The sequence below is a fragment of the Phacochoerus africanus genome, chromosome 2 (assembly GCF_016906955.1).
Source record: "Phacochoerus africanus isolate WHEZ1 chromosome 2, ROS_Pafr_v1, whole genome shotgun sequence".
NCBI classification, from domain to species: Eukaryota; Metazoa; Chordata; class Mammalia; order Artiodactyla; family Suidae; genus Phacochoerus; species Phacochoerus africanus.
The window spans coordinates 182251892-182279814 of record NC_062545.1 but is presented as its reverse complement, the minus strand read 5'-3'; the positions used below and the strand labels follow the sequence as shown (position 1 = coordinate 182279814).

The 27923-nt window shown below is 35.1% G+C and overlaps 1 protein-coding gene across 2 annotated transcripts in view; it reads left to right on the top strand.

Moving 5' to 3' along the window:
• SOS2 (SOS Ras/Rho guanine nucleotide exchange factor 2) overlaps positions 1–27923 on the top strand; it is a 107796-nt gene that overhangs the window by 708 nt on the left and 79165 nt on the right. For both annotated transcript variants that reach the window (XM_047767274.1, XM_047767276.1), the window contains exons 2-5: positions 16185–16310; positions 19250–19381; positions 20860–21024; positions 26185–26388. In XM_047767274.1, the coding sequence (XP_047623230.1) occupies positions 16185–16310; positions 19250–19381; positions 20860–21024; positions 26185–26388 (627 nt within the window). The remainder of the gene's footprint in view (positions 1–16184; positions 16311–19249; positions 19382–20859; positions 21025–26184; positions 26389–27923) is intronic.

The following is a 27923-nucleotide window of genomic DNA, read 5'->3' as shown; positions in this document are numbered from 1 at the left end:
TTGAGGTAAGTTTAAAGTGCCTTCTCCGTTCCTGCAAAAGGCATCCCACCTGTTTACGAGCGACTTCCCCTATAAAATTTGGTCAGTTTCTTCACTGAGTGCAGTTTAGAATTTAGAATCATTTTAAGGGGACAGAAAAGGAGCAGCTCTTAAAAATTAGTCTTAAGGTTGGGTGCATCGCTAGGGTGCATCTCTCCTGTAGATGATGTCAGTTTTCATCTGAATTTAGGTAATAATCATACTGTCATTTTTATATTGAAACCTTTTGTAAGATCAAGACAAATTAAAGACTGTAAATCAGTGCAGGAAAAGATACCAAACCTGCTGAACATGGGTTTTCCGTGCCATTGATGCAGATGCCTTTTGTGCAAAATAACTAAGAATAAATTTTAAAATAATAAGGAAAGAATAAACATTAATTTAAAAGACTGCCCTTGGAAAATAATTTCTTTTCTTTTTGTTTTTTTAGGGCTACACCCACGGCATATGGACGTTCCCAAGCTAGAGGTCGAATTGGAGCTGCACCTGCCACAGCCACGCCAGATCCAAGCTCAGTCTGTGATCTACACCACAGCTCACGACAATGCTGGATCCCTGACTCACTGAACGAGGCCGGGGATCAAACCTGCATCCACGTGAGTACTAGTTACAATCGTTTCCGGGTGTGCGACAATGGGAACTCTTGGAAAATAAATCTTTAAACATTAAATTTTTATAAATAAATAAAGTAAGTAGTATATTTTAAAGTTAAAAACATTTTCCTCAGGCATTCAGAGTTTCAGATTTGCCATTATTTTCATAATTTTTGCAAAGAATGCCTTTCTTGGGCCAAACACTAATATCTTTTTAAAGAATTTGGTAGAGGTGGCTAGGAGCAGCTAGACAGTTATCATTTCACAGGTATGCTAGGTGTTGAAGTATTAAATTGACCTACTTCCTCTGGACAGCCTGATTCTATAAGGAGAGGGAAAGAATGGAAAGTGTGCTGAGTGGTGATAATGAACACTGCCTGAATTAAAAGCAAAGGGGAAAATACTTAAATGGTAATTGAACCTTCCCCCACATAGAAAGAAGTGTGAGTGCAGTTATCAGGTAGGCCTGTATTATTGGCAGTGTGATGCCTGTCTTTACCTACTAGTGCTTTCTGGCAGCAAATAGTATTTGAGTATGTGTTGCATAACTTATTCAGTAAGTAGCATTGACCCTAATCCTTTATGCACAGATAGAGATTTATATCTTCAGTTTAGGCTGGAAACAAGGCTAGGGCTAGAATCCAATCCTAATCTATTGCTTTGAGTCTAATTTGCACTTATATGTTGTACTTGTTTTCTTGGAATTCAGATACCTTGTAGATCTCTACTGTTTTAGTCCACAGTTCTTATATATCCTTTGCTTTTGGAATAGATACAGCTAAGAAAATCTGGTCTTTTAAGGTGAATTCAAAAAGCATTTTCTATTTAATTTATTAATTTACTGTTATTCTAGAATGGAGGTATATTACCGTGGAAGACTTTTTTTATTTTTGGAAAAATTTTGATGTCAGTAGTTCAGATATTGTCCAGTTTTGTGGTTTTTGTGGTATTGCAACAGGTAGGTTTGTAGTGCTTGCTAAGAGTTGTAGCTCTTGGAATTCCCTTCATGGCTCAGTGGTTAATGAACCCAGCTAGGATCCATGGGGTTGTGGGTTCGATGCCTGGCCTCGCTCAGTGGGTTAAGCATCTGGCATTGACGTGAGCTGTGGTGTAAGTCACAGATGTGGCTTGGATCCCTAGTTGCTGTGGCTGTGGTATAGGCTGGCAGCTGTACCTCTGGTTTAATCCCTAGCCTAAGAACTTCCTCATGCAGTGGGTGTGGCCTTAAAAAACAACAAACAAACAAAAAAGAGTTGTAGCTCTTAAGGAGCTCATGGTTCACTCTTTCTTTGTATAAAATTCTGTTATGTACCTGCCACCTGTGTCTTTGTACCGTGAGAATTCCTATCACGTAAGTGGAGTCACATTCGAGGCATCTAGAATTTGGATTTTCTTTCAGCTGACCAGATTGTTACAGGGAGTATTAGAATTAATAGTAGAAGCAGCAATAGTAGGATTTTTCTCCTCCAGTTGGTGTTGCCATTGAACATGAACATGTGTGCACTAGTTTCATTTAACATTTATTGGAGACATTTTATTTAGGTACTTGGCACCCAAGCTGGACCCTAAGAATACAAACATGAATGAAAGCAAAGGCCTTGTCTAAAGGTGATTATCACCTAGACTGAATATTCTAAACTTTGAGGTTTTGGTTTATATAAATGAGATAGTAATTATGAGCTCAAAGTTCTGTAAAGAATATCCGTGTGTATGAAAAGAGCAAGCTTGTTTAATTAGCTCTGTTGGGTTTAGTTCACTTGGACATCTTGGTATAACCTCTACAACTGTTAAAATATGATTTTCAGAAAGGTAAAATCATGGCTCTTATGCCAGTATAAATGAACATGTGTTAAGTTCTTTAGACCCAGCGTATTAATGAAGATGTTAAAGCCACTTTATATGAAAATTGGAGGAGGTAGGAATTTAAAGGCAATTTAATAAAAGAATATTAAGATTGTTGTGTTGAATGCAAAATTTATTAATATCCTATAGGAACATAAGCAGTAAGTTTTGGGTTATCTTTCCTGCTGATTAAATTTTGCATCTATACCAGACAAAAAAATTTCTAAGTTAATCTTACAGATTTGGAAATTAAGTCAACAGACAGTAATCAAATAAATGTTCAAGCATAGATGCACTAAAGAACACCTAGTTAAACCAAAAAATACATATATTTGACAAAGTTACTGTTGCTGACTTTGAAAATGCAAGGGATTTTTTAAAACCAGCATTAAATATTCATTTCACTATGTAGAACATTGAGAAATAGATTTAAGGAAAAATAATTTTGGAAATAGAAATGTGTTGTTTTGTTATGGTTTTGTTCTTTGACTTTTAAAACAGACTTCACGTAGAGCTTTTAAATACATAGAGTACTATAAAGGGTAAAGTAGAGCAAGATGACATTACTAATGGATTATATGTGCATTGTTAACCTTACTGCTAAATTATGTATCTTACCTAAAAGAGCCAGAGATGTAAATGCCTTCATCACTACTCCCCAAGAACACTGAAGCTATCATATTACTTGGAGGAAAAAAAGAGTGTGGGATGTAATTGTAAATGCAGCTTTTTACCTGTGTCTTTGAAATGCCTATGGTACTTTGGGCATGTGCTATTTGATTGTATGCTAAAAAAAATCAGTGCAAGCGTTCTACCTATGGGAAACATCCCTTACAATCATTTCAGCAGGTTTTTTTAGTCCCTTATATTTCCCTTGTAGATGCCTTTTCTGTAAATGATTCCAGGCTAGCCATGGAAAAGAAAATGCTTGTTTTTTTTAATTATCTGTAGTTACAAATGTCATAGAGAGCCGGAGAGAATTGGTAGAATTTCCTTGTTCCTGAGTCTAATTTGATTCAGATTAAATACCAACTTCACACCTCAACCATTATAGTTTGCTCTTAGGTATCAGTTAAAATTCAAGAGGTGTGAGAGAATGTCTGGGTTAATTAATAATGATGTGTGGTAGGGAAAAATAGGGTGGAACATTTTGATTCGGAAATGCTCTTGTGAGATCTTAAAGATTCTAGTGTTTATGCCTTAGTGCTAAAAGCTCTTGGAACTGTTTTAGAGAATTGCGCTGGATTTTTCTTGGGGCCCAGAAGAAAAGTATAGAGGTCCTTTGAGAAAATGAAATTGGTGTCACCAACATAAGAAGGTCAAGAAAGTCATCTTTAAGGAAGTAACACTTGTGAGTTCTGGAGGGTATATTCAAATGTTTATTCTTGATATTAAGGTACTAGCAAGGCCCCTGCTCTCATAAAGCTTCCATTCTAAATGGCTGTGGCAGAGGGGCCTGGAGCAGATAGACAGTAAACAATTATCTGAAAGATCAGGGATTAAGGAAACAAGGGAAAGGGGGAGAAAGGACTCACAAGGCCTAGGGACAGGTAGGAACATGACTTAAAAAGTCAAGACTAAGTGAAAAGATCAGCTAGTTTAGAGACTATGGTGTAGACCCAGGCTAAGTTCTCTGTCTAATAGAAGTCCTATAGGGTTGTTTATGTTATGAATTAATTAGATTAACTTGATAACAATTGCTTTTTTGAAAACATGACTCCAACAGAAGGGAGTAGGAGAAACTCTGAGTTTTGTGACATAAGGCCTCTTCCGAATTTCCACTGTTAAAGCCACTGAGTATAACAATAGAACTCAAGGGAGTTATTTGGAATTATCCAAACTAATAATGACCCAAACTGACCCAGGGCATTTAACCAAACTGGATGAGCATAGGAATGCATTTTAGCTTGTTGCATTTAGCTTCCTGTCAGCCATGATTTAGTAGTTGTCTTTTGTTTTCAGTTTAATTCGGTATGGTATATTTGGAGCAATAATATTCCATTAAAGTGTTTTATGCAGAATATCCAAAGCATTATCTGTGTTACCACTTGACATAAATCAAGTATATATCTTTAATATTAACTATGGCCTTTCTTTCAAGGGAACAGTAGTTTGATTATATTCTCTGTTAGCCTGCACATTTGAATCAGGGAGAAAGTTTGATGGAACTAAGGGATTTAGCATTATCTCATTTAGTCATGTTAAAAATTAACAACCTAAAATTCTTTTCCTTTTTTATATATAAGAACATAGTATAGTAAGTAGAAAGCTTTTGAAATAATGTAAAGTGTTATACACTTCACATTTTAATGTGTAGAAATAAAGTAACACAGTGAAAATAACATTGAGATCTAGATGTATGCACTTGTCTCCTCCAAGTAAAATTTTAATTACTCCAGTTTTCTTCATTAAAACATTTTGTGAACTCAAATACTACCTGTTACTTAATACCACTTTGTAATTCTTTCTAAATTGACCCATTAGCAGCAGTTGATAGTTAATCCCTTCCTCCTTGAAATCCTTTCCTCATTTAGCTTTCAGGACACCAGACTCTGCTAGTTTTTTCCCTGTTTCTTTTAGGTCTCCTCCTTTGTTGATCTCTTCCTGACTACATCATCCTGACCTCCCCAGAATTTAGTCTTTGGACTTCTGTTTCTATTTACTGTGTCTGTTTCTATTTCTATTGCTAGTAGATGTCTTGGTAATACCACCAGGCCTCATTGCTTCACATGCCATCTGTATCTGACAGTTTCCAGTTTATATTTCTTGCTCAGACCTCTCTCCTGAGCTTGGATGTCCACTTTTTTTCTTGACACTTCCACAAAGATAGGGGATAGGCATCTCAACTGAAAATGAGCTCCTTCTCTTCTCCTGAAAACTTGGTCCTGTTGTAATATTTCCCCCATTAGTTAATGGCTTACTGCATCATTCTAGTTGCTATAACCCATATCTAATCTGTCAGCAAATCCTTTTAGCTCTACTTCACACTATAGCAATATTCAGTCACCATTTCTTACTCTCCCACTTATACCAGCTGGGAACAATTCATTATCACCAACCTCTGGGAGTATTAAAGTAGCCTCTTAGCTGGTCTCCTCTCTTCTACTCTTGCTCCATTCAGTCTTTCTCAACACAGTAGAAATAAGAAGGATCATGTCATTCCTTTGTTCAAAACTTCATTTAGTGCTTCTCAAAATAAGAGTCCTCTCAGTGGCCTGCTAGGCCCTCTGCAATTTGGTGTTGTCTTTCTCTCCACTTTACTTCACTGACCTCATTTACTGCTGATCTTTTTTTTTTTTTGGCTCTACTCCTGCCCCACACCAGCCTCTTCATACCTGCAACACATGGATGTGCTCTAGTCTCAGGGCTTTTATACTTGGTGTTTCTTCTGCCTAGAACAATTTTCCTGCAGTTAAAAACATGAGTGGCCCTTTTACCTCCTTTAAGTTTTCAGACATCTTCCCGAAGAGGCCTTCTCTTGCATCCTGTCTAAAACTGGTGCTATTCCTGCTTCCCGGACTTTCCTATGTAAATGTTCAGGGCATGTCCTAGTTCAAACTTATTTTCATCTTCTATAAAACTTTGTCTCCAGTATAAATGATACACTATTGAGTTCTCAAGCCAGAACCTAGGCATCATCTGTCCCTTCTCTCTCATACCAGGTTCATGTCTAATCAACATCGTCTTGCTTCTTTCTCCTAAAAGGAATTTTCTAACTTTTTTGCTATGTATCCCAAAAGAATTTTGAAAAATTAGCATATTTTTTTACATATTTAAAAATTTTCATCTTTAAGTTCAAATAGTTTCAGAGGATATACTTTCGTATGTATTCTAAATACTGATGTTTTAAAATAAAAGTCTTTATTTTTTGTTGTTTTTAGGCTGCACTTGCGGCCTATGGAAGTTACCAGGCTAAGGGTCTGATCCGAGCTACAGCTGCTAGCCTATGCCACAGCCACAGCAGTGTGAGATCTGAGCTGCATCTGCCATCTCCACCACAGTTCACGGCAATGCTGGATCCTTTAACCCACTGAGAGTGAAGCCAGTGATCAAACCCACATCCTCATAGATACTAATTGAGTTCTTAACCCAGGCGACAGTGGGCACTCCCCATCGGTCTTTTAAATGTACCCAATGAAATCTAAATACTATAACAATTTGATACACACCGTTCATCCTTTTACAATATACATGACAGTGTGCATTTTTAATGGTTGCAAATTTTACATTGTTCTTTCTTCTCTGTGAACTTTTCTTTCTACTTCCCCCTCCTGATTATATTCATTATATCTTTAGGTTTAAAAGTCTTTGATCTCTCCTTTGTATTTGTACTTATTTGCAACAACAAAAATGTGTATATGTTGATTTTTTTAAAAATTCCCCAGTGATCATAAAGCTTTTTAAAAAACCTTCCTTTTGGTTATTAGTAGTGCATAGTTGAGCAAAATAACAAATTATCATGTATTTTGGAAAACAATCATAAGGCTTTATTGAATCCCATTGCTCAGTGACATCTATGTAGCTTTTTTTTTTTTTCTTTTCAGTCTGGGGAACCAGGACTTTAGCGCCTCCTCTTTTTTTTTTTTTTTTTCACTTTTAAGATTTTTTTCCATTATAGTTGACTTACAGTGTTTATGTACTATTTGCATTATGTTTAAATCAGTTTATGTTTCATAGGTAAATATTATATACTGCTAAAACTAGATAGATTCTTGCTGTAGTGAATCAGTTCAGCATCAGTTCCATTCCTGTTTTCCATTTCTGTAGATAAAAGTCCTGAAAATTTTAAAGCAGTCAAACTCGTTTTATAAACTTCTTCAAATTATATGCCAAAATTGTATTGTGATCTATCAAAAAATTACTCTTAATGATCTTTCAGCCAGAAACTCAATTAGGTTTTCCTTCAGTTTTGTTTAAGGCAAAAAGTTGGAAAGTATCTAACATGGAAAATGATTTGTTATCTGGTCTTTAGAGGGACTCACTTTTTCATTTTCTAGCTTTTTCAGGACTTGTCAAATGTGAGTAGTTATTATTCCTCTTACTTTTTCACTTTTTTACTCAGAGGTACTTTTTTTTTTTTAAACATTTTTTGTTTGTTTATTTGTTCTTTTTAGGGCTTCACCTGTGGCATATGGAAGTTCCCAGGCTAGGGGTTGAATTGGAACTGAAGCTGCCAGCCTACACCACAGCCACAGCAAGCCACTGAGCAAAGCCAAAGATTGAACCCACATCCTCATGGGTACTAGTCAGGTTTGTTACTACTGAGCTATGACAGGAAATCCCACTCAGAGGTACTTTTTTAAGCCCAATATATCCAAGAAAGATTGGGAAAATAAAAACAGTATTAATGTCAGTATACCTTAGCTGTGTGACAGTATTTATTCATAAAATGTATTTTACCTTATTTCATTCTTTAAATATATTTTTATTAAATCTTTGGAGTTTAAGAACTAGCTCATTTTATTAATTTTCTGCTGCTGCATAACAGATTATCAAAAACTTCATGGCTTACTACAGCACACATTTATTATGTCAGTTTCTGTAAGTTAGCAGTCCAGATATGGCTTAGGTGGATTCTTTGTTTTGAGTCCCATAGACTGAAATCGAGGTTCTAGCTTGGGTGTAGACTCATCTGAGGCTCAAGGTCCTCTTCTAAGCTTATGTGGTTATTGGCGGAATTTGTTTCCTTTCAGTTTCCAGAGACTGCTGGCCCTTAGTTCCCAGAGACTGCTGCCATTCATTGACACATGACCCTCCCTCCCTATAACTTGTTAGTTTGCTTCTTCAAGACCAACAGGAGTGCATCTGCTGCTGTTAATGTATCACACTTGTAAACCTTCTTTTAAAGGATTCACCTGGTTTAAGTCAGGCCTACCCAGAGAAATTTCCCTTTTGGTTAACTCAGAGTCAGCTGATCACAGACCTTAGTCACCTTTGCCATATATGGTAGTATGATCATAGAAGTGATATCTGATGATATTTACAGGTCCTGCCCACATTCAAGGCAAGCGAAGTATACAGGGCATGTATACCTGGGGTGGGAATCTTGGGAGCCACCCAGCCACCTTAGAATTCTGCCTACCAAACTCATTCATTTTCTGGGAAATATCCCCACATAACCTAATTGGTAAGGTCAGTTTTAGTTGTCAAGCCACCCAGCCTATCATATTTATCTTCTTTCAGACAAAATCTGACTTAATTTTTCAGTTCAAATGAGTATGTTAATACATGTCACACGCCAACCATGTCACTTCTGAATTCTAATTATAACATAGAAAGGTAAATAAGGTGTGAAAACTTGCTTTGAGTTTTTTCTCCTGAATAAAATGAGGTAATATTGCCTTTATTTAGTATTTTTTAAAGGTGGAGAAAAAAAAGTCTTTATTCTCCTGAGCTTTTTCCTTCATTACGTGTATTTTTTGACAGTAGGCTAATGAATCGAAGAAGGAAGGTGGTACTTAAATGAAAGATATTTATCATTGTCTGTTTTGTGCCCTAGAATTTATTTATTTACTTTTTATTGCACTGGAGGGTAGCGCACGACAATGAAACTGAGGATAAGCAAGAGAGCTGCCTTTCTTCGGTAGAGTGGGAGGAGGGCAGTTGTGAAGGAGAAGTAGACAAGGAGAACGTGCTTTATTTATTCCTTGAGTGCAGGCACTTTGCAAGCAGATGTTCTTTAAGAAAGAGTGCATATGGTAGTTTTGGAAGTATGCTAAATAAAGGTCATGGGTATTTTTCCCAGGCAGTCTAAAACTTTGACTGAATAAAACATATTTAGTAATAGTGATCTTTTTCCCAGGTCACAGGGAAAAAAAAAAGCCAGTGTTAATTTTTTTTTTTAATTTTACTTTTTTCTTCCGGGTTTTTCTTAAGTCTGTGGTGCCTGCTGCAATTTACTTGCTAATGAGTAGTGCAAAATTATAAAATAAAGGAACAAGAGATAGTACAGGTTTTATGGGGTAAACAGCTTATGATACTTTTGTTTACTTAGAAATATGTGCCTATAGTTTTAAGTTTTATAGTCATTTTTATTAATATTCTTGCTTTCTGTGATGAAGGATAACTATCTTAATATTTCATATTCTTCTAGGAGCACTGTGACTTCCAAATGCTCTGCCACTAGAACAAGTTGGGAACCTTTGATTTAGCCTGTACTTTCTTGGCTTTACAGGCTAATGGCCTGACTGTATGGAAAGGTTCTTAGAGATCATATACCATTTCATTCCAATCAAGGAAAGTTTTAATGACAAAACTTTAAGTTTCAGTTAATAGTCTTTCCTGCATGTTTTGATTATTTTAGGGTAAGCCCTTACCTGATATTAAGCTAAACAGAATGAGATTCCTAACTTGTATTTTCTATATTTTAAATAAACCTACCTTGAAAGCTTGTCAAGAAAGAACCTAAGTAAGAACACTAAATCTAAGTGAGAAGTGAATGTTAGCAGACAGTGGGGATAGAGGAATGTAGAGTGGGAATACTCTCATTTCTAATGTTATATAGAATATCTGGGTCTCTGGGTACATATCCAATGAAATAAAAACAACTTTTATGGAGTTATTAATTTTTCTCAGTCTGCAGGTATCAGCAAGTCTAAGAAATCTGTTTGTTACCAGGAATTATTTAGCAGCTATTTACTCAGTGCTTTCTTTATGCAAAGCATGGTGCTAAATTACCTGTGTGTTAGGAATAAAGGAGTGTGGAAATAGGAAGAAACAAAAAAACATAAGAAATATGTTTATGGTTTACAACTGTGGTTTCATTTTTTGATTATATACCTTTATCAGGAAAATGCCAGCTTAGGATATTATATTTTTATATTATTTTAAATAACTTAATTGGGAATGTAATTGACATACAATAGCTGCACATATTTAAAGTGTTTAGTTTGGTAAGTTTTTATGTATGTGTACTTCAGTAAAATATTTATAATAAAGATAGTATATCCTTCATCCCCATAAATTTTCTCTTGACTGTTTATAATTCTTCTCCCATCCTCCTGATCCCTTATCCACAAGCAATCACTGGTTTTCTTCCTGTCACTATAGATTGCTTTTTTCTAGAGCTTTTTAAGTAATGGAATCACACAGTATATTCTTTTCTTGCTTGCTGCCTTTGACTCAGCATAATTCTTTTGAGATCTGTTCATGTTGTTGCATATAGCAATAGTTCATTCCTTTTGATTGCTCAGTAACATTCCAGTGTGTGGATATACTACTTTTTTTTTTCTTTCTTTTTTTTGGCCACCCCTTGGCATATGGAGTTTCTGGGCCAGGGATCAAATCCACGCCACAATTGTGACCTACGCTGCAGCTCAGCAATGCCAGATGCTTAACCTAACTGTGCTGGGCCAGGGATTGAATCTGCTTCCCAGTGTTCCCATCCCATTGTGCCATAATGGGAATTCCTATTGCTGTTTTTTTTTGGTTTATTTGTTTGTTTTTGAAGTCCATTCAGGTGGTGATGTACATTTGGCTTTCATATCTTGGCTATAACAAATAAAGCTGCTCTAAACATTTCTGTACAAGTCTTTGTAAGGATAGATATTTCCTTTTCTCTTGGGTAATTACCAAAGAGTAATTGGATCAGGTAGTAGATGTGCTGTTTAACTTTTTAACTATCAATCTGTTTTCTATTCAAATTGTTGTACACTTGTACATTCCCAACAGCAATATATGAAAATTTCAGTTCCTCCTGCCAACACTTGGTATTTATTTTTAGTCATTCTAATGGGGTATACTAGTATCTTATTGTTTTAATTTGCATTTCCCTGATGACTAATGACACTGAGCATTTCTCATGTTTTTATTTACCATCTGTATGTCATATTTGGTGAACTGTTTGTTTAGATCTCTCGCCCATTTTTGTTGAGTTGTTTTGTTTTTTTTATGGCCTCACCCACGTAATATGGCTCCTGGGCCAAGGATTGAACTTGAGCTGAAGCTGCAACCTACATCACAGCTCTGGCAACTCTAGGTCCTTTAACCCACTGTGCTGGGCCAAGGATTGAACCTGTGCCTCTGCTGTGACACAGTGGGAACTCTCTGTTTAGTTTTTTTATTGCTGAGTTTTGAGAGTTCTTTATGAGTCTGAATAAAATCCTCTATCAGATAATTGATCTACAAAGATTTTCTTTTAGTCTGTAGCTTTTTTATTTTTTTAAAATATTGTCTCTTTTTTTAACAGCAGTGAATCTTTATTGGGATTTTTGTCTCCATTTTTGGCCACCCCATGGCACATGGAGTTCCCAGGCCAGGATCAGATCTGAGCTGCAGTTGCAACCTAAGCCACAGCTGTGGCAACACTGGATCCTTAACCCACTGTGCTGAGCCGGGGATCAAACCTATGTGTCCCAGCACTCCCAAGATGCTGCTGATTCCATTGCATCACAATGGCAGCTCCAATTGGGATGGTTTCTTTCCTTTTTTTTTTTTTTTTTAAATAATTTTTAAAAACAAAAAACCCATATGTAAACAAGAAAGTAAATAAAGTATACATCCAAGAATCAAAATGAATTCTGGGTTAACATTCCATAATTCTGTAAAATGTTTTTGATCCAGCAGTGTTGAGGGTAATTAATGGAACCTTTTCTTTGAATACTCTAAAACAGTTTATGGATTATAAACTATATATAGTTTAGGTTTTCATTCTTCCCATGAATCCACCTGCAACGTATATACTAGTCCTAACATGTTTATGTTGTTAATACTAGTCCAAAATATCTGTCATCTGAGATTAAGTAGGTTACAACTATCTGATCTCCAGAATTTTTATAGGGAAATATGCTAGAACCCATATACTACAACATCATTTTTCAAAACTAACTTAATTTTAAATTCTCTCTAACTAGTCTGCAGCCTATTTATTTCTTCTCGCTTTCTATATATGCATTAAATACCATAGCAGCTTTACCTTTAAAAGTATAGCTAATACATTAATACATATTTAGGCAGTAATTCCTGATAAAGCTGTTTATTTGACAAGAAAAAAAATGCTATTTTTTTTTAAATTTATTTCGGAGTTTGCGTTATAGCTTAGCGGTTAAGAATCTGACATAGTGTCCGTGAGGATGAGGGCTCAAGTCCTGAACTTGCTTAGTAGGTTAAAGATCCTGTGTTGCCACAAACTGTGGCATAGGTTGCAAATGTAGCTCAGACCCAGTGTTGCTGTGGTTGTGGCATCATTCGGTACCTACAGCTCTGATTTGACCCCTAGCTTGGGAACTACCATATGCCAGAGGTGCAGTTTTAAAATAAATAAGTAAATAAATAAAAAAATAAAATTTACTTCAACTATTGTCATACTAGTGTTATTTATTAAAAAATGGCTTCAATTTATAGGATTCAGTGTACACATTAATATAGTTTAAAATTAAAGATGTTAAGTTATAACATATGGAAAAAAGCCTCAGTTCTTGAAAGACCAAAATGCATTGTTCTATTACTATAAAATGTTATTAATTCATTGGTTTTGCCGATTATATTCAGTTCATTCTTGGTATTCTCTTTTGAAGAGCAAAAGTTTTAAATTTTTATGAGGTCCATTTTATTCATTTGCTTTTTTACAGACTGTTCTTTAGTGTCATATCTAAGCAGTCTTTGGGTAATCCAGGGTTACAATATTTTTCTTCCAGAAGTTTTATAGTTCTAAGTTTTACATTTAGATCTATAATCTTTTTGAGTTAATTTTTATATATGAGGAGATAATTTTGCATACATTATGGGTTTTTTTGCATATGGTTATCTGCATCATTTATTGAGAAAGCTATCCCTTTTCCTTTGCTAAAGGCCCTTGCACCTTTATCAAAATAATTTGTGTGTGGTTTTATTTCTGAATTCCCTGTTTTGTTCCATTGATCTTTTTGCTTATCTTTACATCAATACCACACTATTTTGATTATTATAAACTTTATAAAAATCTTGGAATTAGGTAGCTTTAGCCTTTTGACTTGTTCTTTTTCAGAGTTGTTTTGGTTATTCTAGGACCTTTGTATTTTCATAGGAATTTTAAAATTATCCTGTCAATTTCTATGAAAAAAAAAAACCTGTTGAAATTTTTATTGGGATTGTGTTGAATTTATAGATTATTTGAAGGGAATTGACAACAATATTTGTCTTTCAACTCATAAGGTTGATCTTTTCATTTATTTAGGTTTTTTAAAATTTCTATCAGCAATATTTTGTAGTTGTTAGTGTATATCTTCAGAATGAAATTTATTGCTTTTTCTTTTTAAATTGAATTTTAACTCTTTCGTAACAAACAAAACTTCCATTATTCTTAGTTGGTGTTGAGGCACTTGCAGAAATCTTGGAAGTGGAATAAAGAATTTGGCATAAATAAATGCACACACTGTGTAATGAAAGGTATTTCTACATTGTACCAGAAACTCTAATGTTAGTTGATTGAACAAGTACACTAGCATGATTTTTTTATTTGATTGTGAATATAAGGAACTGAAATATATATATATTGGGAAATAACATTTCCAAAATTTGTCAAATATAGTGTTTATAAATTTTAAAAATAAAGTTTTATGCTTTTATATGTGTCTATGCATGAATCATTAGTATTATGACTATTCTTTTTACAGCATATGTGTAAGAAAGTACATTCTGGTAATGCGAAAATACATTGTAACTAAAGTATAGATCTGACTTGTTAATCTACTGTTAAAGACTGAAATTTATTTTAATTGCTCTTTTTCTAACCTTTCAGAAAAATATGAAAAGTGGGTTTCTTTTGATGTGTAAATTTTATTTTACTGTCTGAGGGTGCTGAGATAAATTCTGTGCAAGTGCAAAGTGTGGCTAACTTTCTTTGTCATATTAATGTCCTTATTAATATTTATGGGAGGAATTTTAACATTGTATAGTCGTTTTATGACTTTTCATATCAGAATCTTTTTCAGGCCTTCAGTGGATTGCATGAGGTCCACCCACATTGGGGAGGGCAGTCTGGTTTATTCAGTCTACCAATTCAAATGTTAATCTCATCCAGAAATACCCTCACAGATACTCAGAAATAATATTTAACCAAGTATCTGGGTACCCAATGGCTTAGGTCGCTTCAGAGGTGTGGGTCAATCCCTGGTCTGGTACAGTGGTTAAAAGGATCCAGCATTGCCACAGTTGTGGCCTAAGTTGCAACTTTGGAGTGGGTTACAGTCACAGCTTAGAATCAGTCCCTGACCTGGGAACTTCCATATACCATGGGCATATAAAAAGATAAATAAAGTAAATACATAAATAAAGTTAAAGATAAAAACCATTTGGAAATTAGAAGTTATTTTTGAATGGATGACTGCAAAAATTTCCCATATCAAAATTTCTGAATTTTTTACAAATATAGTTTTTAGACAAAATGTAAATATTACAAAAGAAGAAAGGTTGAAAATGATGGGCTAAGTATCCAGCTCAAGAAGTTAGAAAAAAAGAATAAAAACCAGAAGAAAAAATGAAGATGAAACATATAAATAAAATATAAAGCAAACAAAGCCAAAAAAATTGGTTATTTAAAAGATTAATAAAATTAATAAACCCATGAGAGACTGATGAATAAAAGAAAGAACACACAAAAATAACTGATATTGATGAAAAAAAGGACTCCACTAAAGATTCTATGAACTTAGAAAATGCAAGTGACTATAGTGAACAATTTTATGCTAAATTTTGAGAACTTAGATGAAGTGATCAACTTCATGCTGTTTTTTTCTTTGTGGGAATATTTTTAATTACTGCATCAGTTTTCCAAAATAACTATAAGACTATTTAAATTTTTTATTACTTTTTATGTCAGTGGTACTGGACCATGGAATAAAAAGTTAGAACAGTGCTTATTTGTCTTGATCATTCTTTTTTGTTTTAAGGGTCGCACCCCACCGCATATGGAAGTTCCCAGGCTAGGGGTTGAGTTGGAACTGCAAGTGCCCACCTACACCACAGCCACAGCAACACAGATCCGAGTCATGTCTGCAACCCACACTATAGCTCATGGCAACGCCAGATCCTTAACCCACTGAGCAGGGCTGGGGATTGAACCTGCGTCCTCACGGATACTGGTTGGGTTCATTACTGCTGAACCATGATGGGAAATACTCTTAATCATTCTTTCAGCAAATACTTACATGATACCTATGATAATGCTAGGCACTATTTTTTACCTTTTTGTACCTGATGTTCAGTTTGACTAGTTTATTTTTAGGGTGTATTACTAGGTTCAAACTTTAAGAAATTTAACAATGAAAGAGCTCAGCACAGCTATGTGGTGAGAAAAAAGGAGCATATTTCACTATAAAAGCAATGTGACTAGCACCTACTTCATAGAGCACTTTCGTCACTTGTTAAGTGATTTTAATTTTTTCCATTGTAGCTGGTTAACAGTGTTCTGTCAGTTTTCTACTGTACAGCAGTGACCCAGTCACACATAATGTATACATTCTTTTTCTCACATTATCCTCCGTCACTTGTAAAGTAGTATGGTTACAGAGATACCTCTGTTGCTAGGATTCATGACCTAGTGTTCATATTTTCTAGTAGATTTATTAATTAACAAGGGTATCCATGATTCCTCTGAAATTGCGTAGAATATTTTGTGTGTATATGCTTTTTAACCATTCTGGTAAAATACTATTAATTATATATAATATTCTCTAATTTTTGTTCAATAAATATCCTTTTGCCTGTACTTATATTGAGAACTTCTTCTTTAAGGTTCAGGAACAAGTACATCCCAATCTCTCAGCAAATGAAGAGTCTCTCTATTATATTGAAGAGCTGATTTTTCAGCTGCTTAATAAATTATGCCTGGCCCAACCAAGGACTGTTCAAGATGTGGAGGTAAAAATTATTTTGTTACTTCAAAAAGTTATTGAATTACTGTACAAAGTAATTTTTATATCTAAATCTATATTATTCTAAATTATTATGGAAACTAAAACCATTGAAGTCATATGGGGGATATATGGTCAGTTCATTATTTTTTTTTTTTTTTAGCTGCACCCATGGCGTGTGGAAGTTCCCAGGCCAGGGATCAAACTTGTGCCACAACAGTAACCAGAGCTATAGCAGTGACAATGCTGGATCCTTAACCCACTGAGCAACCAGGGAACTCCTGTGGTTAGTTCATTTTTGTCAAAATGTCAAGGCAGGAGTTCCTGTTGTGGCTCAGCGGGTTAAGAACCTGACTGGTATCCCTGAGGACAGGAATTCGATCCCTGGCCTTGCTTAGTGGGTTAAAGATCTGGCATTGCTGTGAGCTGTGATGTAGGTTGCAAATGTGGTTTGAATCTGATGTTGCTGTGGCTATGTTGTAGGCCAGCAGCTACTGCTCCAGTTTGACACCTAGCCTGGAAACTTCCATATGCCACAGCTGCAGCCCTAAAAAGCAAAAAAAAAAAAAAAAAAAAAAAAAAATTAATTCAAGATGTATAATCTTAAAAGCTAAAACTATAAAGTTTCTGGAAGCAAATGCAAAATAATACCTTTATAAGCTGGGGTTAAATATTTTTTTAAAGAGGACTCAAAACATGGTATCAAAGAATAAAAGAATAAAATTGGTGCAAAAATAAGAAAGGTAAAAGTCACTGACTCAGAGAACATGTTTTCAATATGTATTCCTTACAGAGAACTTATATCCAGAATATGTTAAAAACTCCTACAAATCGATAATAAAAAGATACCCTGCTCACCCAAATGGGCAAAAGTCTTGAGCAGACACTTCATAATGGGTATATACTTATGGCCAATAAGCATATTAAAGGTACTGAAGCCCATAATTTATCTGGAAAATAGAAACTAAAACAACAATAAGATACTATTTCACACTCACTAAAAGGAATGAAATTAAAGACTGATAACAGAGAATGTTGATGAGATGTAGAGCAGCTAGAAGTCTCATACATTGCTAGTGGCATAACCACTTTGGAAAATTGTTTGCAGCTTCTTATAAAGTTAAAAATATATCTAACCTATGATCTAACAGTTTTACCCCTGATTATTTAACTCTAGAGAAATGAAAATATAGCTTCACAAAGAGATTGACACATAATTGTCCAAGCAGTTTTATTCATAATAGGCGAAAATTGGAAACAACTAAAATTTCCATCTGTAAGAAAATGGGTAAACAAATTGTGGTAGATTTATAAAATGGAATACTACTCAATAATAAAATTAAAGAACAAACTATTGATATACACAGTTACATAGTTACAATCCACAGATAACACAGAGAGCAAAAAAAGTTATACCCCAAAGAGTATATATGGTGTAGTATCATTTAGAGGAAAGTCAGATATAGCTAAAAGTAATGGTGATAGAAATCAGGATGGAGGCTGCCTGTGAGATTAAGTTGATAGAAATGTTCTGTAGTATTGATTAGGCTTATGGTTACACACGTGTGAGCATTTTTTAAAACTTGTTTAGTTGTTCACTTAAGATCAGTGCATTTTTACTCCATATAAATATTACCTCAATAAAGGACTAGTATAAGGGTAATTTACTCATTGATTAAAATATATATATATATATATATATATAAGAGATCCTGTGTAATTTGGTGCTGAAATAGCTGTTTTGGCCCAATTACATGAGAGTATTTCTAGATTTTTACAAATATCTGTCAGTATACCTTTCAGAAGTTACTTTGACATTTTATTGTTTATATCATTTTTCCTTTGAAGGTTGTTCCTTACGAGGCAGCAACTTCCAATATAAAAGGAAATCTTAATTTAGAATAATAAATCTATTAAGATTTTCAGGGACTCTGCTAATTAAAGCATTGGTTTCCCTGTTCTCTGCTGTAAGTGAATATAAATAAATATAATAAAAGCATACTTTTCAGAAGCTGAGAATATAATTTTAAAAATAGGAAATCCTGGTAAATTCGAGGTTAATTCAGTTATTACTTTTCATTATTCATGCCAATTACTGGTTATATTTTATTTTATTTATTTATTTTTTTGTCTTTTTGCTATTTCTTGGGCCGCTCCCGCTGCATATGGAGGTTCCCAGGCTAGGGGTCGAATCGGAGCTGTAGCCACCAGCCTACGCCAGAGCCACAACAACGCAGGATCCGAGCCGCGTCTGCAACCTACACCACAGCTCACGGCAACGCCGGATCGTTAACCCACTGAGCAAGGGCAGGGACCGAACCCGCAACCTCATGGTTCCTAGTCGGATTCGTTAACCACTGCGCCACAACGGGAACTCCTGGTTATATTTTAAATTAGATGAACCATGATAGTAACATAAAAGACTTGGATTATTTTTGCCAAGAGATGTATTTCCTTAAGCCATTCTGAGCTCTTCCATGCACTTTGTCCTCTAAGAGGTACATGAAACTTCTTCTTTTTAAAATTCTTTTCTATATTTGAAGCTCTGAGATTAGCAGAAGGAGAGTGACTGTATAATTATTAATAACAAGTTAACTTCCGCAAGGTAAACAATTTTGACCTTAGGAACTTTGTTCTTAAAATCAATGATAGAGTATTACATGCTTGCTTTAATCTCTTCTAATATTATTACTTTTTCCAGTTTTATCTTAATAATGTTTACATGTAAAGTTTTCTATTTAAACTTTACCTTTTCTTTACCCATAGGAATTATGTGGAAAAATCTTGATAGGTTGATCTTTTTTTATAAAAATTTTATTTATTACAATAATCAGAACATGTTATGTTACTATTAATTGCTAGTGTTAAAGATGGTAAGTTTAATTTAAATGAATTTTCTGTTTATGAGTACCTCTATTAACAATTGTTCTGCTGTGATCTGAACAGGAACGAGTTCAGAAGACTTTTCCTCATCCAATTGATAAATGGGCTATTGCTGATGCACAGTCTGCCATAGAGAAACGAAAACGAAGAAATCCTCTCTTGCTGCCTGTGGATAAAATCCATCCTTCATTGAAGGTTAAAAAAAAAAAAAAAATCAAAAAAATCAAAAAAACCACCACCACCACCAACAAAAAACAACAGAAATACCATTGCGGAAGTTCTTAATAACAAATAATACTTTATGTAGTATTTGTATATTTATATATAACATAGCCTGTATTATTGTATATGTGCATGTGCACTTGAATGTGTGTGTACTTGTATATACACATACATATATAGAAAGATTTCTTCATATGTGTATAAAACAAAAATAAATTTACTTTCCTAAAGCCAGATTGCTTTTCAAATAATATTAAAAGTTAACAATAAGAACACATCTTCGTGGCAGTCTGATGAGTGCTTACCCTTCACTTTCAACTTTTTGTTGATTAAGGAAATATATAATACAAAAGCAACTGAGTTCAAAATGTTTTAAAATTAATCTGTATCAGATAGTCTTTTTTTTTTGTGTGTGTGTGTGTGTCTTTTGAGGGCTGAATGTGCAGCATATGGAAGTTCCCAAGCTAGAGCTTGAACAGGAGCTGCAGCTACAGCTGCCAGTCTATGCCACAGCCACAGCAATGCCATATCTGAGCCATGTCTGTGACCTACCTACACCACAGCTCACGGCAACACTGAATCCTTAACCCACTGAGCAAGGCCAGGGATCAAACTTATGTTCTCTTGGATGGTAGAGTTTGTTACCCCTGAGCCACAATGTGAACTCCTGTATCAGGTATTCTTACACACATTGGAAAAGTAGGCTAGGAAATATTATTTAGTTTGTAGAAAATAATTGGTGTGCATGGATTTGAATACCTCTTGAGAATAATTTCAAGACCTCTCTAAGGGAGTTCTCTGGTGGTTTAGTTGTTAAGGATCCAGCATTGTCTCTGCTATGGCACAGGTTTGATTGCCAGCCTGGCACAGTGGGTTAAAAGGATCTGGAGTTGCCATACCTGTGGCATAGGTCTCAGCTGTGGCTCAAATTCAAACCCTGTCCCTGGAATGTCCATGTGCTGCAGGTGTGGCCATAAAATAAAAAGAATTGCACAACTCTCTAAGTCAACTATACTGCAATAAAATTTATTTGGAAAAAAAGAATTAAAAAAAAAGACCCTTCCCTCAATAGAAACCATTGTAATTTGAGGATATTAACTAGATTAACCCTTGAACATAGCAGATATTTGACAGATGGATTTTGGATAATGTATCAAGAGGTTTTCAGTGAAGTTCAGCCTAAGATTTCTGTCTTAGAATCAACTATCTCTTCTTGTTTGATACCGAAAGCAGATTTGTTAGATTAGATGTCTCTTTAAAACAAAACAACATCAAATCCTGACACTGGGCCAGATCAGATTTACATCCTGAGGTACCTATGAGTTTAGATATTTGGTTTACAGAAATTTCTTTTTAAGTAAGAATGTTAAATAAAAATTTTAAGTGCTTAACTGTTAGTTGACAGTGCTGCCATTTTTTGGAATTAAATTGTTTTTGTTTTTTTCCAACAGGAAGTTTTAGGGTACAAGGTGGACTACCATGTATCCCTGTATATTGTGGCTGTACTAGAGTATATCTCAGCTGATATTTTGAAATTGGCTGGTAATTATGTTTTTAATATCCGACATTATGAAATATCCCAACAAGACATTAAAGTGTCAATGTGTGCAGATAAGGTAAGTGTTAAAAGGTATTTAAACTTAACTTGAATGTTAGTGACTATATGTGACTTAGCCCTGGTTTTTATAATACATGATTATATTAGTGACTTTTATAATTCCTGGTGTTGGAAGACAGCAAAATGGTGGCTTTACAGGCTAACTATATTTTTAGGTTTTTTAGCATATGACAGGATGAGAGTCTCTTTTTCTTCAAGACATCAAGAATTTTTTACCTACAGGGAAAAACATCCAGAATCTCAAACCAGTTTAAGAAAAGTGGTTTGAGTTTTGTATTTTTAGAAGGAGAGTAAGTACAAGAGCATGTAGATACTTTTAAGTATAAGAGGTAATTTTGAAAAACATAGTTTGGTTTCACAGAATAGTTCACCGGGGCACAGGTAGAAAAAGAATTTGCAATGCTAAAGTTACTTCGTTCTGATAATTTTATTTACCTTCTTTCTTCCTGGCTGTAAGCTACTGAAGAAAGAAATTGAATATTTCATTTTCCTCTCTTCTCCTTTTCTTCCCTATTTTTCCTCCTTTTTTTCTTTCTTTCTTTCTTTCTTTTTTGTTTTTTAGAGCCACACCTGCAGCGTATGGACATTTCCAGGTTAGGAGTTGAATTGGAGCTGCTGCAGCTGCCGCAGCACCAGATCCGAGCCGCATCTGTGACCTACACCACAGCTCATAGCAATGCCGGATCCTTAACCTACTGAGCATGGCCAGGGATCAAATCCACATCCTCATGAATACTAATTGGGAGTTTGCTACCTCTGAGCCACAACGGGAACTCCTCTCTCCTTTTTTTCTTACTTTTTAAGTCAACATTTTTGAATATCTATTATGTGCCAGTTATTGCACTGAGCATTGCCGATACAGCAGTGAACAAATCAGCAATCCTTATTTTAGAGGGAATTATTTTAGTGGGAAATAAAACTATTATATACAAATAATTGCTGCGCAATTAATTAGAACCATTATATGAATAAATCATAGGTGCGGTGGAGAAAGTGATTAACTCTGGCATGGGGGAGACCAGGAACATTTCATCGAGAAGGTGCCTAAACTAGACCTCTAAGGGTGAATGACCCCAAGGACCTGACAAGGCCAGTGGTTCTCTACTTTGCACATCAGAATTACCATCAAAGAATACTGATGGCCTGCATTTCATCCCTAGTGATTCTTTTTTTTTTTTTTTTGTCTTTTTGCCATTTCTTGGACCACTCCTGCGGCATATGGAGGTTCCCAGGCTAGGGATCTAATCGGAGCTGTAGCCACCAGCCTATGCCAGAGCCATAGCAACGCAGGATCCGAGCCGCGTCTGCCACCTACACCACAGCTCACGGCAACGCCAGATCCTTAACCCACTGAGCAAGGCCAGGGATCGAACCCGCAACCTCATGGTTCCTAGTCGGATTCGTTAACCACTGCACCACAACGGGAACTCCATCCCTAGTGATTCTGATTTGTTTGACCTGTGTTGGGGCCAAACCAGTATTTTCAAAATTTGTGAAGGTGTCCCAGGTATTCTGATGTGCAGTTATGATTGAGAGCCATTGTACTATGCCATAGTTTCAAAAATTATTTTTTCACTTAAATTTTATAGTAGAAATTCCTTGTTATTGTGATGTTGACTTCTGAAATTATGTTTACATGGTGGGGTCAGAGGTGGGGGTGAGGGGTGGACTTTGTTTCTATCTCTGGCTTTTAGAAAAGTTGCTAGTATGATAAAAGTACTCCCCTGTGCCCTAAACCACTTGAGAGTAAGTAGGTTGCAAACATAATCTAGTGTGTCCTACAAACAGAAACATTCTTTATGACCACACTATGACAGTCAAAGCCTAGGAAATGAATGCTGATACATTATCTAATCCTCAGGCCCCATTCAAGTTTTGCTCTTTGTCCCAGTGATTTTTTTTTTTTTTTGATAGCAACATGATCCAGTTAAGAATCATGTGTTGTGCTTAGTTGTCATGTATCTTTTTTCTCCTTGTTCAATCTAGAACAGTTCTTAATTCTTCCCCAATTTTGAATGATCTTGAAATTTTTAAGGATAATACAGGTTATCATTTAAAATGCTCCTTTAGTTTTTTTGATGTCTCAATAAAATTCAGGTTATGGATCTGTGGCAGGGATATGTTAGAAGTTTTTTTCATTGCGTTTTCTCACATGACACAATTTTGATGTGTCCCATTACTGATGATATTCTTGATCACTTGATTAAGAGCTTATTTTCTAGGCTTCTCTACTTTAAAGGACTCCTTTCCCTCTTGTAATTAGTAAATACTTTTTGAAATGTTTTAAGGCTGTATAAATATCTTGTTCTTCATCGCACACTTTAAATTTATTTGTTTATTTTAATATGTATTCAGTGATTCTTGTTCAAGGGGTATAACCCAGTACTTCATTATTTATATTGATATTCACATTGCCCCAGATTTGATCAACAGGAGCTCCTTCAATTTGGCTTCTCTGCCTCTGTCATTCTTTGAACACTCTTTTTTTTTTTTTTTGTCTTTTTGCCTTTTCTAGGGCTGCTCCTGTGGCATATGGAGGTTTCCAGGCTAGGGGTCTAATTGCAGCTGTAGCCGCCGGCCTACGCCAGAGCCATAGCAACGCGGGATCCAAGCCAGGTCTGCCACCTACACCACAGCTCACAGCAATGCCAGATCCTTAACCCACTGAGCAAGGCCAGGGATCAAACCCGCAACCTCATGGTTCCTAGTCGGATTTGTTAATCACTGCACCACGATGGGAACTCCTGAACACTGTCTTTTGACACAAGATAGTCCAGGTTCAACTTTTTCTCTACCTGCTGATCAAGTCTGAAATTAGTTGTTTTCTGAAAAGTCCTGGTTCCTTTTAGGTGGGAATGGTATTTATTTGTTTTTAATGTAATTTGTTGTTGTTGTTGTTGTTATTTTTAATATTATGGACACACCTGTAACATATGGAAGTTCCTGGGCCAGGGTTTGAATCCGAGCCAGGCAGCTTTGTCAATGCTTGGTCTTTTAACCCACTGCGCCAGGCCAGGGATCAAACCCACATCTCTTCAGCGACCTGAACGACTGCATTCAGATTCTTAACCCATTCCTCCATGGCAGGAACTCTGAGAATGGTATTTAGAAACTAAGATCTTGGTGCTGCATGAGCACATTGCTATTGGAATGTAACTGCTCTGATCTCTTAGAGGCCAGAATTAGGGAAAGCATGTGTGTTTGTGTGTATGGGGGAGGGGCAGGGTTGTGTATTTGTGTGTTTGTGTATGTATACACATATTATATATCCATACACCTCTATATTTATTTCTCTTTGTTTTACTTTTGTAAATGTTATTTTTTTAATTTTTTTTTTTTTTTTTTTTTTTTTTTTGCTTTTTAGGGCTGCACATGGAGGTTCCCAGGCTAGGGGTCGAATCAGAGCTACAGCTGCTGGCCTCTGCCACAGCCACAGCAATATGGGCTCTGAGCCCCATCTGCGACCTATACCAAGCTCATGGCAACACTGGATTCTTAACCCACTGAGCAAGGCCAGGGATTGAACCCATATCTTCATGGATCCTAGTTGGGTTCATTAACTACTGAGCCACAAAGGGAACTCCATACATTTTTTAATGATTTTTATTTTTTCCATTATAGTTGGTTTACAGTGTTCTGTCACTTTCTACTGAAAAGCATAGTGACCTAGTCACACACATATACATAGTCTTTTTCTCACATTATCTTCTATCATGTTCCGTCATATGTGTCTAGATATAGTTCCTTGTGCTATATAGCAGGATCTCATAGCTTATCTATTTCTTATCTATCTTTATATACGTTCACAGATCCTTTCAATCCAGTTTGAATACCACAGGATTCATTTCAGCCTCCCTTTTTTTACATTTGTAACTCCCTTATCTGATGGTGAGAAATATGGCTCTTGTTTTTCTTAATATATTTATTTGATTAATCCTCCCGTATGTGACCAGTCTTCCATCAGGCCTCTCTACCTTCTGGGGTTTCTTTTTTTCCCAAACTCTGAGAAAGTGGTTTTCTGCTAGTCTTGAGTATGTAATTAAGTAGGTCCAATTTTTCTTTTCTTTTTAAACTATTTTTAATTCTAAAAAGTATGGTCGCCTTTTTTCCTGTTGCTTTTGATATACAGCTAGTTCTTGTCTGTTGGTTGACTTCAATCCATAATAGCAATTTTTACTATTTTCTGAAATGGGAAATTGTATAGCAGTTTAATAAGCACCTGTGGATGCTTGATTTTAAGAAATGAACTCAATAGCAGTTGTTGATATAGTAAATATGTATCAGTAAAGCATCATAGTATTAATATACTTTGTGTATCATTATCGTTTTTCTCCTTTTGAACTCTACTCAAGTGCATAAAGTTATGGTAGAACAAAAAAACTACCATTTTGAATGGTATACTATTCTAGTGCCTACTGTTTGCTGGACTTAATAGTATACAATTTATGAATCTTACCTCATTGAATTCTTTTGATCAGTTAAATTTTACGTATAATGGATCTGACTTTCAAAAGAATAAATAACTTGCCTGAAATCACAAGTAAGTGGTTCAACTGGAATTTTGGCTCAGATTGTTGTTCTCTGAAGGAATACTCTTTTTGCTGTTACATAGAGGTGTTTATGTGTGTGTATGTATGTATATCATACACACATATGTTTATATACACAGATACGTATGTATGTGTATATGTGTATATTTCACTAGATTTATTTTTTCATATCCAATTTTATTTTACTACTATCCCCCTTCAACTTTTAATATTTTTATTATTTTGAATTTTCTCTTATAAATTTAGCCTATAATACAACTCTCATTTTTTTTTTCTTTTTTTTAGGGCCACAGCCATGGCATATGGAGGTTCCCAGGCTAGGGGGTCAAATCAGAGCTACAGCTGCCAGGCTGCACCACAGCCACAGCAATGTGGGATCTGAGCCGTGTCTGCAACCTACACCATAGCTCATGGCAACCCCGGATCCCTAACCCACTGAGGGAGGCCAGGGATCAAACCCACATCCTCATGAATACTAGTTGTGTTTGTTAACCACTGAGCCACAGCGGGAACTCCCTCATTGTTTAATAATGTTTTAATTCTGAGCGCTTTGAAATGGTCTTATAACAGTAAGGAAAATAAGCTTATTATTGATTTATATTTCTTAGGTATTGATGGACATGTTTGATCAGGATGACATAGGCTTGGTTTCTCTCTGTGAAGATGAACCTAGTTCTTCAGGTGAATTAAACTACTACGACCTTGTCAGAACTGAAATTGCAGAAGAAAGGCAGTATCTACGGGAACTAAATATGATCATAAAAGTGTTTCGAGAAGCTTTTCTTTCTGACAGAAAGCTTTTTAAACCTTCTGTGAGTACCATTTTGGGTTTGAAGTTCTTTTTATGCTAAAAAGTCAGATAGTAGCTTAAAATCATAAATAGTACCTTTATATAGTTTACGTAAAACAAAAATATTTTTTTATATAGTACTGTGGGACAAGGTTGTTTATTTTTTAATTTTTTTTTAGATTTTTAAAATTGAAGTATAGTTGATACACAATATTATATATTATAGGTCTACAACATAATGATTCATAGTTTTTAAAGGTTATACTTCATGTATAGTTATTATAAAATATTGGCTATATTCCACTGGTAACCACTAGTTTGTTCTTTGTGTCTAGTTTGTTCTATATGTCTGAGTCTCCTTTTTTGTTATAGTCACTAGTTTTTTGTTTTATAGATTCCATGTGCAAGTGATATCATACAGTATTTGTCTGACTTACTTCACTTAGTCCTCCAAGTCCATCTTTGTTGCTGTAAATGACAAAATTTTATTTTTTATGACTGAGTAGTATTCTATCATATATATATACAGCACATCTTTATCCATTCATCTATTGAGAGACACTTAGGTTGCTTCCATATCTTGGCAGTTGTAAATAACACTACTATGAACATTGGGGAAATTGTGGGTTTTTTAATATGTGAATTGTTAAACTAACATTAAGTGCAGTGACAATGAAAATTAGACCCAAAACTAGGGAGATTAACTGCAATAAAATCTTTTTCTGCTGAGGAGTATTCGAGATTTATAATCATTCATTCGAGGATGGTAAAATAAAGTATGGCCTAGAAAAGAAAGACTTATGCTTTTCCCTGTCTTTTGGTATGGACTTTAAGGCAATAGTTTAAAGTTTTAACAGTGGAACTTTTTAAGAATAAAAGTTTATAAAGAATGTCATATAAACAAAAGCAGAGCTGCACTGTTGGAAAACAGGGTAGGAATGGGGTAAGTAGAATGGGATCCAGGGAGATGTCTTTTTATTACCTCTGTAGTTCCTAAAGTTAGCTCTAAGGAATCTAGCTGGACAAATACTGTTTTATAAAAATATATATATATATATTTTTAGATAGTTCTTTCCTTCCTTTCTTACATGATCTATTTTTCCTTAGATGTCTGAGTAGCTGTCTTTCACTTTAAATAGTCAGTCTTTCTTTTACTTCTTGAACTCACCCAGGTAACTATTTCATGAGTGAAAAGGAATGATGCTCATACAAAGCTGGCTGAGTGCTTAAGATTAGAAACTGATTTAGCTTTTTCATTCTTTTCCAGAAGAATGAGTTTCAGAAAATGAAGATGCTTTAATTGGTTTTTATCCTTTTTTAAAAAAAACACATGTTTATTTTAATATTTAATAATAACTCCTACTGGACACACTGCCTTAAATATTCAACATTTTATGTTTTTCAAAGTACTATCCTATTTTGTGTGACCCTTAATAATTCTCTGAGCTAGGTAGAACAAATATTATCATTTCTACCTTACTATTGAAATTGACACAAAATAGTTTTGACATAAGTTAGTTGTACATGTTGAACTTGAATTTTGTTTTTTTTAATACC